This window comes from Patagioenas fasciata, chromosome 17, assembly GCF_037038585.1.
Source record: "Patagioenas fasciata isolate bPatFas1 chromosome 17, bPatFas1.hap1, whole genome shotgun sequence".
Classification (NCBI taxonomy): domain Eukaryota; kingdom Metazoa; phylum Chordata; class Aves; order Columbiformes; family Columbidae; genus Patagioenas; species Patagioenas fasciata.
Genome location: NC_092536.1, coordinates 12292405 through 12307997, shown reverse-complemented (window position 1 = coordinate 12307997; position 15593 = coordinate 12292405). Strand labels below are relative to the sequence as shown.

The 15593-nt window shown below is 51.4% G+C and overlaps 1 protein-coding gene across 2 annotated transcripts in view; it reads left to right on the top strand.

The window, feature by feature from the left end:
* The window catches only part of NOS1 (nitric oxide synthase 1), a 78619-nt gene that overhangs the window by 21359 nt on the left and 41667 nt on the right, over positions 1-15593 (top strand). For both annotated transcript variants that reach the window (XM_071815926.1, XM_065851380.2), the window contains exon 2: positions 6657-7748. In XM_071815926.1, coding sequence (XP_071672027.1) covers positions 7027-7748 — 722 coding nt within the window. In that variant the 5' untranslated portion in view covers positions 6657-7026. The remainder of the gene's footprint in view (positions 1-6656; positions 7749-15593) is intronic.

The following is a 15593-nucleotide window of genomic DNA, read 5'->3' as shown; positions in this document are numbered from 1 at the left end:
ATCCTGCCCCAAACGGGGCCGTGGTCAGGGATGCTGGTGGAGTGAGGGCGATGTGGCTGGTGCTGCCCCTAAGGAACAACCTTTCTATCACCAGCAGCATCTTTAGCTAAAATCAGGAAGCAGAAAGTTCCACATCACCCCCCCCAGCCCAATCCTGCTCAAATTAGAACCAGAGCCCTCCATGGGACCAGGAGCAGGTCCCAGGAGACCCGCGGAGAACTTTGCCGCCATCGTTGATACTATGGCAACAAGTGCTAATGCAAAACCTTAAGAAAAGCGCAGATGGAAACTCAGGGGAACAAATTATCTTCTTACTTTAATTTTGCGCAGCCACCTAGGATGTGGGTGCAAAGAGGGTGAGAGCTCTGCTGTGGCTCTGTGTACTGGATCAATCGGTGGGGAATCGCACCTCTGGTCCTCCTGCACCTTTTGATGTTGGAGAGAGGTGGTGGGGATGCTCGGGGGATGGAGAAAATCCCGCAGCCTCTTCAGCATCAGGATTTCACGGGGACCTGGTGCCTCCAGCCCGAGGAACCCAGGCTTGTGCCGTGAGGAGCCTGATGTTCTCCCAAGGTTTTTAAATAGTGATATGAGTCACTCTCACTGAAAATCAGTGACAATAAGGTTTATTGCTATTTAGTGTCCTAATTGAGCTACTTCTCTCACTGGCTTGTTAGAGTAGGAAAATTTAATGCCATGCTGGAAGGATTTTGGGGAGTCAGCAGCAAAGGAGGGGATGAGAACGTGAGGCACAGAAACGAGCTGGGAGTTGAATTCCTGGACCGACGTGAGCTGAGAGATCTGCCGCTGACTTTATTGATGCCGGCTGGCGGCTCTGGAGCTATTACAGCTCCAGCCAAGCTGCTGCGACTTTTAAATTCCCTTTTTCTAGTTTTTTTCTAAATGGAGCCACGATTCCCCTCGTGTGCTGCGATTGGATTTCGGCACCATCTATCAAGTGGCGTTTTCTCATTTATTTCCTATCTACCTATTTTGTCATTTAGGACAAAGTGGTGTTGTGTTAACACAGGTCCTATTTGTCAAACTGGAGTCGCTGGTGTAATTCCAATCCCCTTGGCAAATTGATGGTGGTGAAATTTATGTTTTACAGATGGGCTGAGCCCTAATAAGAACATCAGTTTTAGATGGAGTTAGTGGCAGAATTGACGGTTTTATCTAAACTCTGTTTCAGCCGCACACCACAGGCGTCAAGGAAATATTGTATGAAACAGTAAAAGAGAAATGGCAAGCGTGTTACTGAAATATGCTAAGCCTTGAACTCCAAATTAAAACAAAACCCAGCTTCTGGCATCTGAAAAAGGGGGAATTTTGTCAACACAGTTGTCTTGGCAACATTAAAATGCGTTGCCTGCGGTCTGCTCAGAGAGATGCCGCTTGTATCAGGTGGAGCGAAGGGGAGAGGAACGAGAGACTTCATTGAATTACTGCAAAGTTTCGGGGTGGTTTTGCCTCCTCTAGTGTTGCTGCTCTGTGGTTAGAAGTGTGCAGGATGCCAGCCTGAATAGAATAAAATACAACAGAAGAACAGAATAATTTCACTTGGAAGGGACCTACAATGATTATATAGGACCAGGCATTCCTTGGCCATTTCATTCCCTGGAGAGGGGCAGTTGGGACGAATATGAAAACAAGTGTCGGGATTCGGAGAAATGTGCAGCCTGTGGGGCTTTGGGGCAGCTTTAGCCCAGTGATTTGGCCATGAGCAACCAAGCATTTGTTTTTCCTAACTGTTCTTTCACCACTGCCAGACATGTTTTCAGTGCAAACACCCACGCACTGCTATGTGGGGGAGGTCAGGGGGTCTCCAGGGCTGAGACCTCGATGCTTCATCCCTCCAGCATCATCCTCCCCAAACCCGCAGGTTCCTGTGGCCACGAGGACTGGTCCAGCATCTCTGCAGCATCCAGGGTGTTGTACAGATGGTGAAGTGCCTCTTATTCAATTCACTCCTAGGTGCAAATCAGCTTTATTGGAGGTGAAAAAAATGGCGTGACCCAGGTGAAATAGCCACTTTCCAGCTTTATGTGCTGAGAGTGGGAAGGGAGAAGGGGAGAGCATTTGGTTGTGAAGGAAAAAGGGCTCCCTCCTTCCCAGACGGCTTTTGGCAAGGTTGATGGAAGGTGGGTAATTAGAGATAACAGGGGGAACATTGTCTATATATTATCAGAATTAAAAGGCCGTGTACGTGGATACACCACAGCGCTGGTCTGAGCCGAGCGGGAGTTTAGCGCTGAACTGCTGGCATGAGTGAGCTGGCTGCCAGTGAATCACTTTAATGCTCCATTTTCAGATGCACAAACACGCAGGTTTACAGTAACTGTGCATATGTTGTATCCCATTGCTCCTCATCAGATTCACTGACGCTCCATGGGTCATAAAAATTAAACGGGCATAAATCCATCAGCCCTTGGGGTTCTTCGTTGAATGCTATAAATCCCACAAAAACTAATTAAATAAGACAATGGTGTCCATTTAAAGTTGGCACGTAGAAATGTAAGCCATTACCGCAGCGAAGACAAGACTCAAAATGGATTTGGGAGGGCAAGGACAACCTGGGTGCCCCCACCGAACGGCCGGTGTTGGGTCCATCCCCGCTCCCCATCGCCTGCGGCTCCTGGCTGGGAGAGTTAAGAGATTGTGTTAAGCTCCTAAGATTTATTTCTCCTCCGCTTCGCTTTCTAAATCAAATCATCCAATTAACATATGTGCTGGAGTTTGTTGCTTGAAATGTTATCTGGTGACTCTAAAAGCTTTTTGTTATTAGTTTTTGTAGGGCTTGTTTGTTAAGCAAACGCCTTCGTCGCTGCCGTGGGGGAGCCTGTTCTGCTGCTCTGCCCGATGCTGATTAAAGCTCCAAACAAGCCATGTCAGCGCAGATCGGTGTCGGGATCAGAGCTAACGCTTTCCGTAACGCTTGTCTGGGGTGTGAGAAGTTCACAGCTCTGCAGGGTTTGTTGCTCTTCTGTAAACTGAGGTGGTTTTATGCTTTGGAATGGGAGGGAAACTGAGGCAGGGAGTGGGATGGCATCATCCGTGGAGGTTCGTTCACATGGGGTGAATGGCTTTGTACACGGCATTGACCACCTCCAGCTGTCCTTTGGGGTGAAGTCAGTGTTTCCATCTACGTAGCACTCGCCCTGGTGCTGCTCTCACTGGTTTTAAGCAGTTAGATGTGACACCTCCAGTAGCTTTAAATGTATGACCTGGGAAACCTATTACTGCACTTGGGTTCATCAATCAGACTCTTAATGATGCTCGTGGGGAGAACTGAGCTCAGCAGAGCCCAGCGCAGCTCAGCCACCCGCGCTGCGAGCAGACGGCATCTCCCCATCGCTTCGCATGGGAATTAAATCTTTCGAGTTTCATTCAAAATGTGTCCCCTTTGGGAACAGAGCTGCAGATGTCCCAAGTCACCCTGGGAAGCCCTGACCCATGCTGGGTGTCCGGGGAAATCTCCCCTGTGCTCCATGTGTCCCCTGCTGTATTCTCCTGCCCTGAACCTTTCCCTCCCATCTTCAGTCTGAATTTATGTAAGATTTTGTAGCTGGATAAAGGTTGGACTTGATGATCTTAAGGATATTTTCCAAACTAAACAGTTGTATGATTATATGAAAATGCTTGTCCAGCTCTTCTCCAAAGAAGCAGAAGGGTCAGGGGCTTAGACACAGGTTGCCCTCCTGCCTGCTTCTCTGCCGCTGGGTCTTTTCTGATTTTCCTTACTCTGGAGAGTGGTTGAGAAGTAGGAAATAAAGGCTGGAGTTTGAGAGACTGGAAAAAAAATCCTGAACAAGTAAATAAGGTCATTCCCTGTCTTCCAATTGTCCCCAGCTGCTGCTGCAGAGCCTGTAGCTGAAGCGGGGGGACATCGTAGAATCATAGAATGTCCTGAGTTGTAAGGAACCCACAAGGATACCCCAATCACTCACAGGCAAGAGCATCCGAGGTCTGGGAACGAGTCACCCTCTTGTCTGTATGGGACATGCTGATGCTCACCCCCATTTTGGAGAAATCCCTGGCTGAGTGATTAAGAATCTGTGGGGTTTTTTTATCCTCTTCACACTTGTAAGAAATGCTGAGATGTTGGTGGGTTTTGGGGATGAGGAACAATGTGCACCAGCAATAATGCTCCCTGGGATCTTGCAGTCTGGAGCCGTGCGTATGTAACAAAATAGAAGCTTTGCTAGAAGCTTTTGGGAGGAAAGAAGTGGAAATTTGCCAGGTGGGAGAAGAGTGAGGGATTGTAAACACTTTTGGGTTTCTCAGCTTTTTGGGGTGGGTGAGGGCCCTTTCCAGTGAGCTCAGCATCGCAGTGGTTGAGATGGGCTGAAAAACATCATCTCCCCCAGCTGTTGAACATCTGCCTGTGGGAGCTGCTGGGGACACACGCCAGCCCAGCAGGGACAGGGGCTCGTGTCGAGTGTCCCCAAGATGTCCCTGGCCCCACTGAGATGGGATCAGGCGAACACGACTTCACCGACTGCCAGCAGCTTGTGAGCACTATGTAACTGGTGACTAATCCAGAGCAAATAACAGGGTTGTCCCCTGGCCAGGGGAGTTGATAGTCCTGCGCTCGTGTGATTCTTACACCAATTTTAAAGCCTTGTTCATCCTTACAGCATCAGTTAATGCGTTAGATCCGAGTCCTGTGTGAATCAGTGGCTGCCCAGGCATTACGGTGACAGTGACCTGGTTGGCAGTGGGACCAGTAAGGGGACTGGAGGATGCAGGGACCGTTCTGGTGGGCTGCTGGGAGTGGGGTGAGGAAACGACAAACCCTGTGCAAGGAGAAAGAAACTGGTCCTGTGGTTTGGCCCTGGCACCAAAGAGCCAAAGGGCTCTCGGCTGTGGACGAGGAGGAGGCTTGGCTGCCAATGACAGCAGGGTCTGGCTGGGGAAGGGCTGCAAAGGGACAGGGGCCTTTCCTGTCCAAGTAGACCTCTGTTTTCCTCCTTCCTCCCCAAATACGTGACCTTCCCTCCCCAGGTGGCCCCAGGATCTGGAGATGTCATGCTTGGCTGGCCCGAGCTCTGGGAGGTGACACAGCCCATTGGGGCTGGCCCAGGTCCCACTCCAGCCACCTCTGGTCAGGGCCACTTGTGGGAACTCACACAGCCATTAGGGCTTATGTCACCTGGGCTAATTAGCCCTTGAGGAGGTGACTTCCCACTAACTCAGGTGGCATTTAACCCTTTGTACATTGCTACTGCTCCGCAGCGCTGAGTAATGGTAGGAGAAGGGCAATCCAGGTTAAATCTATTGGCTTGGGTTATCGGGCTCTAATTGCTTTACTCTTTACTTGCCTGTAAAGAGCCAGGCTGGGGTCAGCAGCCTTCGTCACATGAGGATTAAAATGCTCAAGTGAATTAATGCCGGGGCTGGTGTCACTGCCCTGCTCCTCAGATCCCTGTTTTTCCCATCCAGGGGCTGGAGGGAGCTCCTGGCAGAGGGGCACTCAGTGTCCGAATGTGCTGCTTCTGGGAGACAGGAGAGTGTTTTCCTTGGCACATCAGTGCCTCCAGCCTGCAGATCTGGTGCCCTCTGTTCTCTCCCCAAAATTCGGATTTTAAAAGAGAAAAATGGGCATCTGCATTTCAGCTTGCTGCTAAATGTCAGGGCACAGTCCTGGAGAGAAATGTTCTCCAGAGCATTTAACAAACAGGAGGGGAACGCAGAGAGGATCTGGGAGGTGAAGTTCTCCAACGTAAGTGTATGCATGTAAGAGCCAGGGTCCCATCAGGAGTCAATGAGACGTGGCTCCCCACACCACATGAGGGCTATAGAAAGTCAAGCGCAGCTGGCTGAGGTTCCCCCGAGAGCCAGCTAAACTCATCGCATCTTCTCTAGATGGTTTTCCATCAGTTTGCCTGGGAGCTGTTCAGAACTGGATAGCAGGGCTGGGCACAGGGGAGCACAAGTTTGCCTCCCCCATCCCCGCGCCGCGGTCGGAACTCGGGGAGAGGAGGAGCAGAGGCTGTGATCCCTGCAACCAGGCTTAAAAGCAGTTGCCATCCTGAGTGCTTTGTTATAACTCAGGGTAAGGGGAGCTGGGTGTCTCTTCTACTGCCTCATTTTGCTTGTGGCTGTGACTCCCCTGAAGCACCGAAAATCTCAGTGTGAAAGCACCTGTGGAACGAGTTTCACTTGGGCAGGGACATATGTCCTGTCTGGTCACCCTGGCCAATCTCAACCATCAGGTTGTTGGATACTCTGGAAAGCACACACAGACAAGATCCTCAGCCGGCAAAAATCGCCGCTGAGCTCCGTGCAGCTCAACTCCTTTGCACCACTCGCTTGCACAGGGCTTTTATTTTTGCTCGCAACCCAACAGCAAAGCGGGGAGGGTCCGAGTGAGGCTGCCCAGCAGCCCCTCCCAGGACTCCCCCATTCCCCCCCGTGCTTCCCCGGCCCCCGCCGAGCAGATGGTGCCGATTTTTCGCGGGGGGAGCGGAGGAAACAAAGCCCAGAGCACTGGGAGGCGGCAGCCTGTCTCCCAACCGCAGCCCGGGGGGTGACATCTGTGGGGACGTGCTGATGCATGGGGGTGTCTGTGGCGTGCCGAGCCCCGTGCTGAGCCGTGCTTATGCCTGCCTTCTCTCACTTTTCTTTCTCCTTTGTTATTTTTTTTCTCTTTCTAGCTGAAGAAGCTCACGGACCCTTTGCAGGGATGCCAATGAAGCCAGTGGGCTGCCTGCCCCTCTCTGCCCCGCGCAGGACCAGAGGCTGACTGGGAAGCTGGCATGTTGTCCGCTCCAGCCCCTTCCATGCCCAGCGCTGCCCGCCCTGCCCCTTGCCGTGCTTTCCACCACTGATACACCCTGTTTTCCCCAAGGCGTCACTTTGGGACAGAATGCTGCAGAAATCCAGCCTGCAGCCGCAGCCCAGAGTTTTGCAATAAGACCAGTTGCTTAAAAGCCAAATATTTGCTCTTTCCCTGCCCCGGCATGGTTAGACATCTCAAGCAGTGAATTTCTCTGCACACAAAGGGTGTTGAGGTCCGGGGCTGCCATGGAAGAGAATGTGTTCAGCGTGCAGCAGATCCAGCCCAACGTCATCTCGGTGAGGCTCTTCAAGCGCAAGGTGGGCGGCCTCGGTTTCCTGGTGAAGGAGCGCGTCAGCAAGCCACCCGTCATCATCTCCGACCTGATCCGGGGAGGGGCCGCGGAGCAGAGTGGCCTCATCCAAGCTGGAGACATCATTTTAGCTGTCAATGGCAAGCCCCTGGTGGACGTGAGCTATGAGACAGCGCTGGAGATACTGAGAAGCATTGCCTCCGAGACCTACGTGGTCCTCATCCTGCGGGGCCCCGAGGGCTTCACCACTCACCTGGAGACCACTTTTGCAGGTGACGGGACACCAAAAACCATCCGTGTCACCAGACCCCTCTGCCCAGCTCCAAAAGCGGTTGATTTGTCCAACCCAAACCCGCACGGCAAAGAGCAGCCAGCAGCCGACCGCACCATGGGCTCCCTGTGGACAAGAGAGTTCGGGCGGGAGGTGGAGCCGATGGTCCACGTTAACGGCGTCGTTACCGGCAGCAAAGGGCAGGATGCTGGGAAGCGGAAGGAGGGTGCTTGTGGTCACCCTTGCCTCAATGGTGGCGTGGAAGACAACGAACTGCTCAAAGAAATTGAGCCCGTCCTGGATCTCCTGAAGAGCGGCAGTAAGGACGGCGATGGAGATGCACCCTCCAAGGTAGAGACAAGAGATATAGAAGTCCAGGTGGACTGGTAGGTCCCTAAATACATTTTTTTTTTTTACATTTGGTGAAATGTGGTGGTTTTGGCTGCCTAACGCAGCTGGTTTCAGTGTTGGTGGGCACCTCTGCAGAAACGGCTGCTCTCTGGTGCAGCAGGATGGAGATGGGGAGAAAGGGATGCAAAAAAAAGAAAGCGAGGGGGGCATGGTTGATGAGGGGAAGATAAAAGGAATGAAAAATCAAGAGTAGATGGTGGAAGAAAGGGGGAAAGGTGTAAACATGGGAAATCAGGGAGACAGCAGGAGCGATGTTTCGTGGAAGCTGAGCTGTGCAATGTGGTGGATGGTGGGCTAGGCTAGGATTTGTTTCTCTTCTGTGTTCTCAATCTCATTGGGTTTTAAATTTTAAACAAAATCCCATGCCTCGTTTTCCTCACCTGCCAAATCAGATTTATGGTCATGTCTGCCCTTGCTGTTCTGTTTCTGAGCTCTCCCCTTGAAATCTGCTATTGATTAACTGCTGGAGAGGGAGAAGGAAGGTCAGACCGGCAGAGCACGATGCTTCCCAGGACAAATGAGTTCCAAAACCTTCCACGATGTTAACAGTCGGGCTCTGGATTTGGGGAGGGGATGGGGGAGCCCCAGTGCAGAACTGAAATCATGGGGAACCTCTGTGCAAGGGTGGTGGGACCTGCCTTGGGTGCTCCCTTCTTCTGGGAAAGGGGGCAACATTTCCCATCAAGGGCTCAGGAATGCCCATCCTGTGTTGAAACACTGTTCACCCCCTCCGCCCTTTCTTGATCAGGCTAATCATTTCAATATGCGTACATCCATATCATGAGGGTGGGGACACTTGGATGCTTGTCCCATCCTTCTTGAGAAGGATGAAGTCTCATCCTGCGGATGGAACCGCTTCGTTTCTGATTTCTGCTCCTGCAAAGGGCCGTGTGTGGGGTGTTGCCCTCCTGATCTTGCTCGGCATTTCGCTGCCATACGGACCATCACTCTGAGCCGAAGCAGCTCCCCGTAGCCCTTCGTGCTTTGCAAAATGTTGTCGGTTGCTGTTTTTCTTTTGTAGCAGCTCTCTCGCCTCCTGGCCGTTTATTAGCAATGATAAGTCACCTGCTCCCGTTGCCTTTCCCCAAGTCCCCGAACACATTTTAGTCGTGTCAAGTGCCGCAGCGGGTTGGGGCTGCCCTCGGTTATGGACTTGGCTGTAAAAACCAGGAGGATTTTTTTCAGGAGGGTTTGCTGTTCTCGGCTCAGTGACAGAGGAATTTGTAACTTCAAGTTCCTTTGCTGCACCTGTTTCCTCAGGGAAGGGGAAAAAAAATGGTATTTATTTATCTTTTATCAGAAACAATGGGGTATGAAAGGCAGAGCTGTTGGCTGCGGAGGAGCAGGATCCCTGCGGTGGGTTCCCTGCCCGGCTCAGCGCCTGAGCTCCCAATCTCCCCCATCACAAACCAACACCCACGCTCTGTGTTTTCCGTAGATTTTTTACCATTTTCAGTTGTTTTCATGCCGTCGTTTCTGCTCTCTCCCAAAGGGCGCATTTTATCCGCGGAGGACACGGTTACTCAAAGCCCGTTAGGGTGATCACACTGAGTCAGAGCAGAGACAAAACATCATCTCAGCTTGTTGCCGGCGGCGAGTGGCAGATGACTGGGGACGAGCGGTGGGACAGGGCGCACTTGGGGACATCCTTCCCTGCTGTCCCCTCGCACGTCCCCAGGTCTCTGCAGGCTGCTTTTTGTGTTTGGCTGCTTGCAGAAACTGCTGGTTTTAGTTTCTGCTGGGCAACAGGAGGTAATTTAACCCCCGGAAAAGCTGAGGGCTCCCTGCCCATGTCTTTTAATTAGCACGCACCCACCCCTGGGGGACCCTGGTTTAAGCAACCAAAGAATTGAGACCCCAAAGGGCTTGACCACAAGTCTGAGAAAATGTGCCAGGGTGCTTAAAAATCTCTTCTGTTCCTCTGGTTTTTTATGACTACTGAGATGGAGCTGGGGGACACAATCTGGTGAAGCCCCCCGATGGCACAATCCTGAGCACTGATACAAGGTACAGCATTACCCTTCAGACTGTCCCCTAGTGTCCTCATCCTGTGCCACCAGTGCAGGTTGTCTGAGGAAATTCTGCTCTGGTTTGGGGAAAGGATGAAAAATGTGATTTTTCTTCGAGTAGTCTCTTCTTTTCATAAAGAGATTAAATCCAGACGCTTTAAATTGACTTACACTGAAGGACCTCAAACCAGCAAGAATATTAGTGAAGTGGGTACTTCACCAAAGCTCCACTCACTTAATTTTTTAAAATTTCCTTTAAAAGAAAAGTCTATGTAATCTATGTACCTTGGGACTGAAAATCCACTTCTCAGTCAAAATTCATCTTCAGTCTCCTTGATGAAAAGCTGCAGCGGTCGGACTCCGGATGAGTGAGAAGCCCTGGGCTGGAGCGGAGAAGTGGGAAAAGAGATATACTGCAGGGAAAACTTGTCGAGAGCTGCTCTGCTGGGTAAAGGGCATTTTGCAGTCGTCTTTCCTCCCACTCCTGCGACGGGCTGGAGATGATTCATCTACCCGGTTTGATCTCAGACAGAGCTGGGGCATCGTGAAGGTCTTCTACAGCCGGAGTGTTCTTGGTCCACAGGAGAAGCACAGAGAGGTTGGGAAGTGATGGGGAGCGGATAACTGGGGAGAATGTGTTGATTGAGGCCAAGGAAATGTCCACAAAATTTAAGTAATCCAGACCAGATTGATGCGTCTCTTGGGTTGGAGGCTGCGACTGCTCCAGGCTGGGGGGAGCAAGAAAAGCCAGGGTTAGTCAGAACAGGAATAGAGCTCAACCTAGACACCAGGAGGGTGCAAAACCTCGCTCAAGGTTGAGCTGGACACCTACAGCCTGGATGACTTGGCCATCAATCCAGCTGGAGATGGGATCAACCCTGTCTTCTCGTGGTGCTGACCTTCACAGCTGGCAGCGCTTTGTCAAAGCCGGACTGGCTGGCAGAGCTGTGACAGCTTTCCCAGGGCAGAAAGGGCTGGTATAAGTGTGAGATTTATGCAGAAGGAGCCAAATGCCTCTTGTTCAAGGTGACCTTTGCCAAAAATTATTCCAATCACACCTGATGCTTTGGGCTTCCAGCCCGTATCTCTAATGTCACTTGTAAGGAAAACTGGGAATTGTGAGGTTTCCAATAGGCACAATAGAACAAGGGGTGATGGTTTTAAACTAAAGGAGAGAGATTCAGGTTGGACATGAGGAAGAAATTGTTGCCCTGAGGGTGGTGAGAGCCTGGCCCAGGTTGGGCAGAGAGGTGGTGGATGAACCATCCCTGGAGACATCCCAGGCCAGGCTGGACGGGGCTCTGAGCAACCTGAGCTGGTGAAGATGTCCCTGCTCATGGCAGGGGTGGCACTGGGGGAGCCGGGAAGGTCCCTGCAACCCAAACTATTCTATGATTCTAAGTTTGCACTGGGGGAAAAAATCAGTTTATCTGCATCCCTCCAGCCCTGGTCTGCACTCTCCGGGGCTGTTGTCTCTGCAGTGACCTGGATTTTGCTTCCAGCTCATTTCCAGCTGTAAAGTACCCCAGGTCCATGGTCATGCCCGTGGGATGGGCTGAGGCCACGGCTCAGTGTCTGCTACTCGGCTCAAGCCATCTGCAGTGAAGCCGATCCTAAACCCGAGCATGGAAGAGGGGCGCAAGGTATGATGAGAGCTGGCATTTCTGCCACAAGGCTCACCGTGGGCTAGAAAACAAAAATAGAGTTTGATTCACTGGCTGCCAGCTAACCTGGGTCTGTTTTTCCCTCGGAGCTCTAGGGAGATTGTCAGGTCCCATCTTCCCTCCCTCTCCCCCCCACCGAGTTGCCAGTGTTTATTTTTCCTCTCAGGTCTATTCCATAACATGAACAGCATGATGGAAACATGGCAGTTTTGGTCCAAAAAGCAGTATCAGCAGCCCTGAGAGGGAGAAGTGTGCTGAGAGCAGGAATTCTGTTTATGAAGGGTTTCAAGGTTTCAGGCTCCATCCTGCATTGGAACAAACCCCGTAATTTTGCAGTTCTCAAAAAGAAAATTCTCTTCCTCCCACCTCCTTCGCCGCCACCAAAAATCTCTTTGTGTTGCTCAAAACATTTCATTTGCATTTCTGATGTCTTCATTATTCCGTACTTGGACATGAAACTTTAAAACCTCTGAAATGAAAAGGTTTCCCTGAAACTATCATGTTATTGCCGTTCTGCAAAATGGTGAAGGAGGAAGCTTTGGCGGTGAGTAACCCTCCCTTGCTCCCTCCGCAGGTTCTTCCTCCTCATCACTCCAACTATAATACATCAGTTGCATCTAGAGAGGCATTTTGTGCCTGCAAACAGCATATTCCACCCAAATATACCCCGTGGAGCCCTTTTGGACCAGTCTCCAAAGCATCCTTCACCCACTCTGTACTGATGCTGCCTCTTGCATCCCATGGGGTGGCTGATACTGTGATCTCCTTGTACGTGGTCCCAGCAGACAAACCCATGGCCCGTGCAGGAGCCTGTGGTGTCCCGACAGATCTGAATCAAGTTTGGCCTCCAAATGAGATGCCGAGGCTGGAATCCTCCAGGTGCTCGTTGGGCACGGCTGGGTAGGGACGAGCGTGGCAGCTACAGGTTGCATCTGACGCTGGCTGAATCTCAAACAATGCCAGTGGGACTTTGGGATCTCTTGGATCTCTTCCCAGGTCTTTATCTGTTGATGCCTACACAATGGCATTTACCAGCCTCGTATTTCATAGGTCTGTCTCCAAAGCTGCTCCGTGCAGCTTGCTCAGCTCATTAGTCCCTAATCCCAGCACTGAGCACAGCCCAGGCATGCTCTGACCATCTGAGGATGCTAGACCTTCTTCAAGCCGTGCCGTGTGCTTGTTGGCAAGGCTTTTGTCTTCTTCCTTCAGTGCCATTCAAGCTTCCACTTCTCTTTTAGGAAGTGTTTTCTTGCTTCGATAGTTCTGCAATCACCAGCTCCAGGCAAGCTGGTCCCACTGCCTCATCCCACCTTTTGGAGTTATTCCTTCTGGCTCCAACATTCTCACTTTTTTCCTGAGCTCTTCTCCATCCTCTGTACCCTGCAAATTGTAGCTCCTGCCCCATCCCTTCTCCTGCCTCTCCCCTAAACGTGTGCTGTTGTGTCAGATATTGCTTTAACCCTCGAGGTGAGGAGTCTGCAGCCAGCACATCTTCCAACATTTCAGCTTGTGAGATCCTCCAGCATCATGATAGCAAGGAAATATCAACTTCTGAGGACGCAATGCCCTCTGGAGTCTGGTTTTCCATGGGGCAAAAGAAAGGTGAGGCAAAAGCCATTTACTCCAGCTTCTAGCACTGGAAGGAGGAGGAGCAGTGCACAGCAGAGCTTTGCTGCTGTCTCCAAGGACACACCAGGAGAGGGGGAAAAAGCAAAAACAAGGGATTTTTATCCAAAGCTCAAAATAAGCAAGGTGTGCACATGTGAGCTTCCCAAGCTCACAAGCCCAAACACCAGCGTAGGGTTTTCAGCCACCGAGACAAGGGTTGGAAGGAATCTATCCCAATTGGCATCACGGCACAAGAGCCATCATCGGAGTGTGGACCGCACATCATTATCAGTTCTTCCAAATTGGCCCTGGGGACTGCAGTAGCGAGTGGTGCCTTGCATCTCTGCCTGGGAAATCAGATTCTTCTGCCAAGTAAATTGAAAGAAGTGAAGCGACAAACTTTCTTTTTGCTCTTTTTGGTTTTCTTCTTTCTTTTTGGAAAAATTTCTCAAAGGGCTGTCTCAGCAACTTCCCTTCTGCTTCATCACTCTGAGCACTGCAACATCATCAAATTAGTCAAAAGAAAACAGTGGTGCCTCTCATTTCTCTGAGCAGCCAGATGCTCTTTGCGAGATGGGGCAGCATCCGAGGTTCTGCCTGCGCACCAGTGGGGGAGGGCAGGATCCCTCTTCCTTTTTATGAGTAACAAGTCTTGCTTTCAGAACAAAAGATGACCTCAGATGAGGTCCCTTCCTAAAAACCTGCATTAGATCCAAGAGAGCTCGTTAATACTATTAATATATCTGGCAGTGGGACCAGGTCAGAGAGGGATCTCTGGATCCTGGATCTGGCCAAACAAGTGTCTCTGAGGACTGATCTGCAGCATCGCTTCTAGTTCTTCAAAGACGCTAAGCAGTGATTTAAAAAATCCTGTTCAATGCCCCAAAGTGCCCAAGCTCCCCACTGCACTGCGGAGCTGGGGACGGGGCTGCTCCTTCCTCAAAACACCCCTTGGGGGAACCGCATGCCCCCACCACCCTGTGAATGTCCCTTTGGGCTCTCCTGTCAATAAAGTGCTTTTGGAAACGCTCTCTGGAGCTGAGCTCGGGCACGGTGTTTTCACCATCTGGCCAGGCTCCTGCAGCGTGTGAGTGACATCCTCATATGAACGTGGCAGGTCACCCTGCATCACTGCTGCTGGCTGGGGAAGCCAAGGCAAGAGAGGAAAATAACTGACCCAAAAGACCCTGTTCCTGCCTGAGCTCGCAAACAAGGCAGTTACAAGAAATGGGCAGGAACTATTTGTAAAATGAAGCAATTGATTTCTTTAAATTTTTTTTTCCCCATCTGGGGTGAGGCTGCGGCTGCTCTGAATGGGCTTTTCTCTCCCTGTTTCTCTCCAAAAGACAGAGCCGGATACTTCTGGGCAGCGTCATCCGGGAGAGGTCTGTGCGGGGACACGCACCCACAGCCCCTCCTCACCCCACGCCGAGCAAACCGCAGCACAACGCCAAGAAACACAACCGGGAGTTCGGTCTAATGGTTTTGCTGCAGCTCCGCTTGGCTGTGGCTTTAGAGCAGAGACACAGGGGGAAGGCAGCACCTCCTCGTTGGTTCGTTCCCACAGCTGTTCCATAGGGAACAGTGATACACAACCTGTTTCTGCCCCAGTTGCAAACGTGCAATGGGATGTGGAGTGTTTGCTCCTGAGCATCCAACCCTTAACACCCACCTGGACTTTGCTGTTCCTCAGGATGGAGCATCTTGCTGTCAAGTGATGCTCGGGGCCAGTAAATGGGAGCAGGGACCTGCTCCAGTGGAGTAGACAAAGTAACCAGCAATGGTGATGATTTAGTTCAAGCATATGGTCTTTTTTCCATGCCAGTGGCACACGTAACAGCATTTATGGCTTTGCTGGTGTGCAGACAACGAGATTATGCATGTAGCCTCCCAGCCGTTGCTGCTGCCGAGTGATGAATTTCTCTCCGAGGTTCCCTCGTGCTGGCAGATGCCCATTTAGATGGGATCACAAACACTTTCTTGGAAAGGGCAGGTCATGCCAGGTGCCTGCAGGGAGTGCTCAGTGTCATTTGGAGGCACCTGTGGGATACCTGGCACGTTGGGGTCTGTCTGCCCAAGCCGCTCCTGTTTGCAGAGAAGCAAAGGCTGTGTCCCAGGAGGCAGGTTCCCTCTGCTGAGCCCCAGGCACCAGTAAACCCAAGGGATTTCTTCCATCACCTTCTTCCGTTGCCTGGAGAACAGGAGCTGAGGGGAGACCTTCTGATCTCTGAACTGCCTGAAAGGAGCTTGGAGCCAGGAGCAGAGGAAACGGCCTCAAGTTGCGCCAGGGGAGGTTGAGGTTGGACGTGGGGAACAATTTCTTCCCCAAAGGGCTGTGGGGCATTGGAACAGGCTGCCCAGGGCAGTGCTGGAGTCACCATCCCTGGAGGGTTGGACAGACGGACATGAGGTTCTCAGGACATGGGGCAGTGCCAGGGTTGGGTTAATGGTTGGACTCAATGATCTTGAGGGGCTTTTCCAACCAAAATGATTCCATGATTCTATGGATTTAGTGCTTGTGTCTTGATTTTGGGCCAGT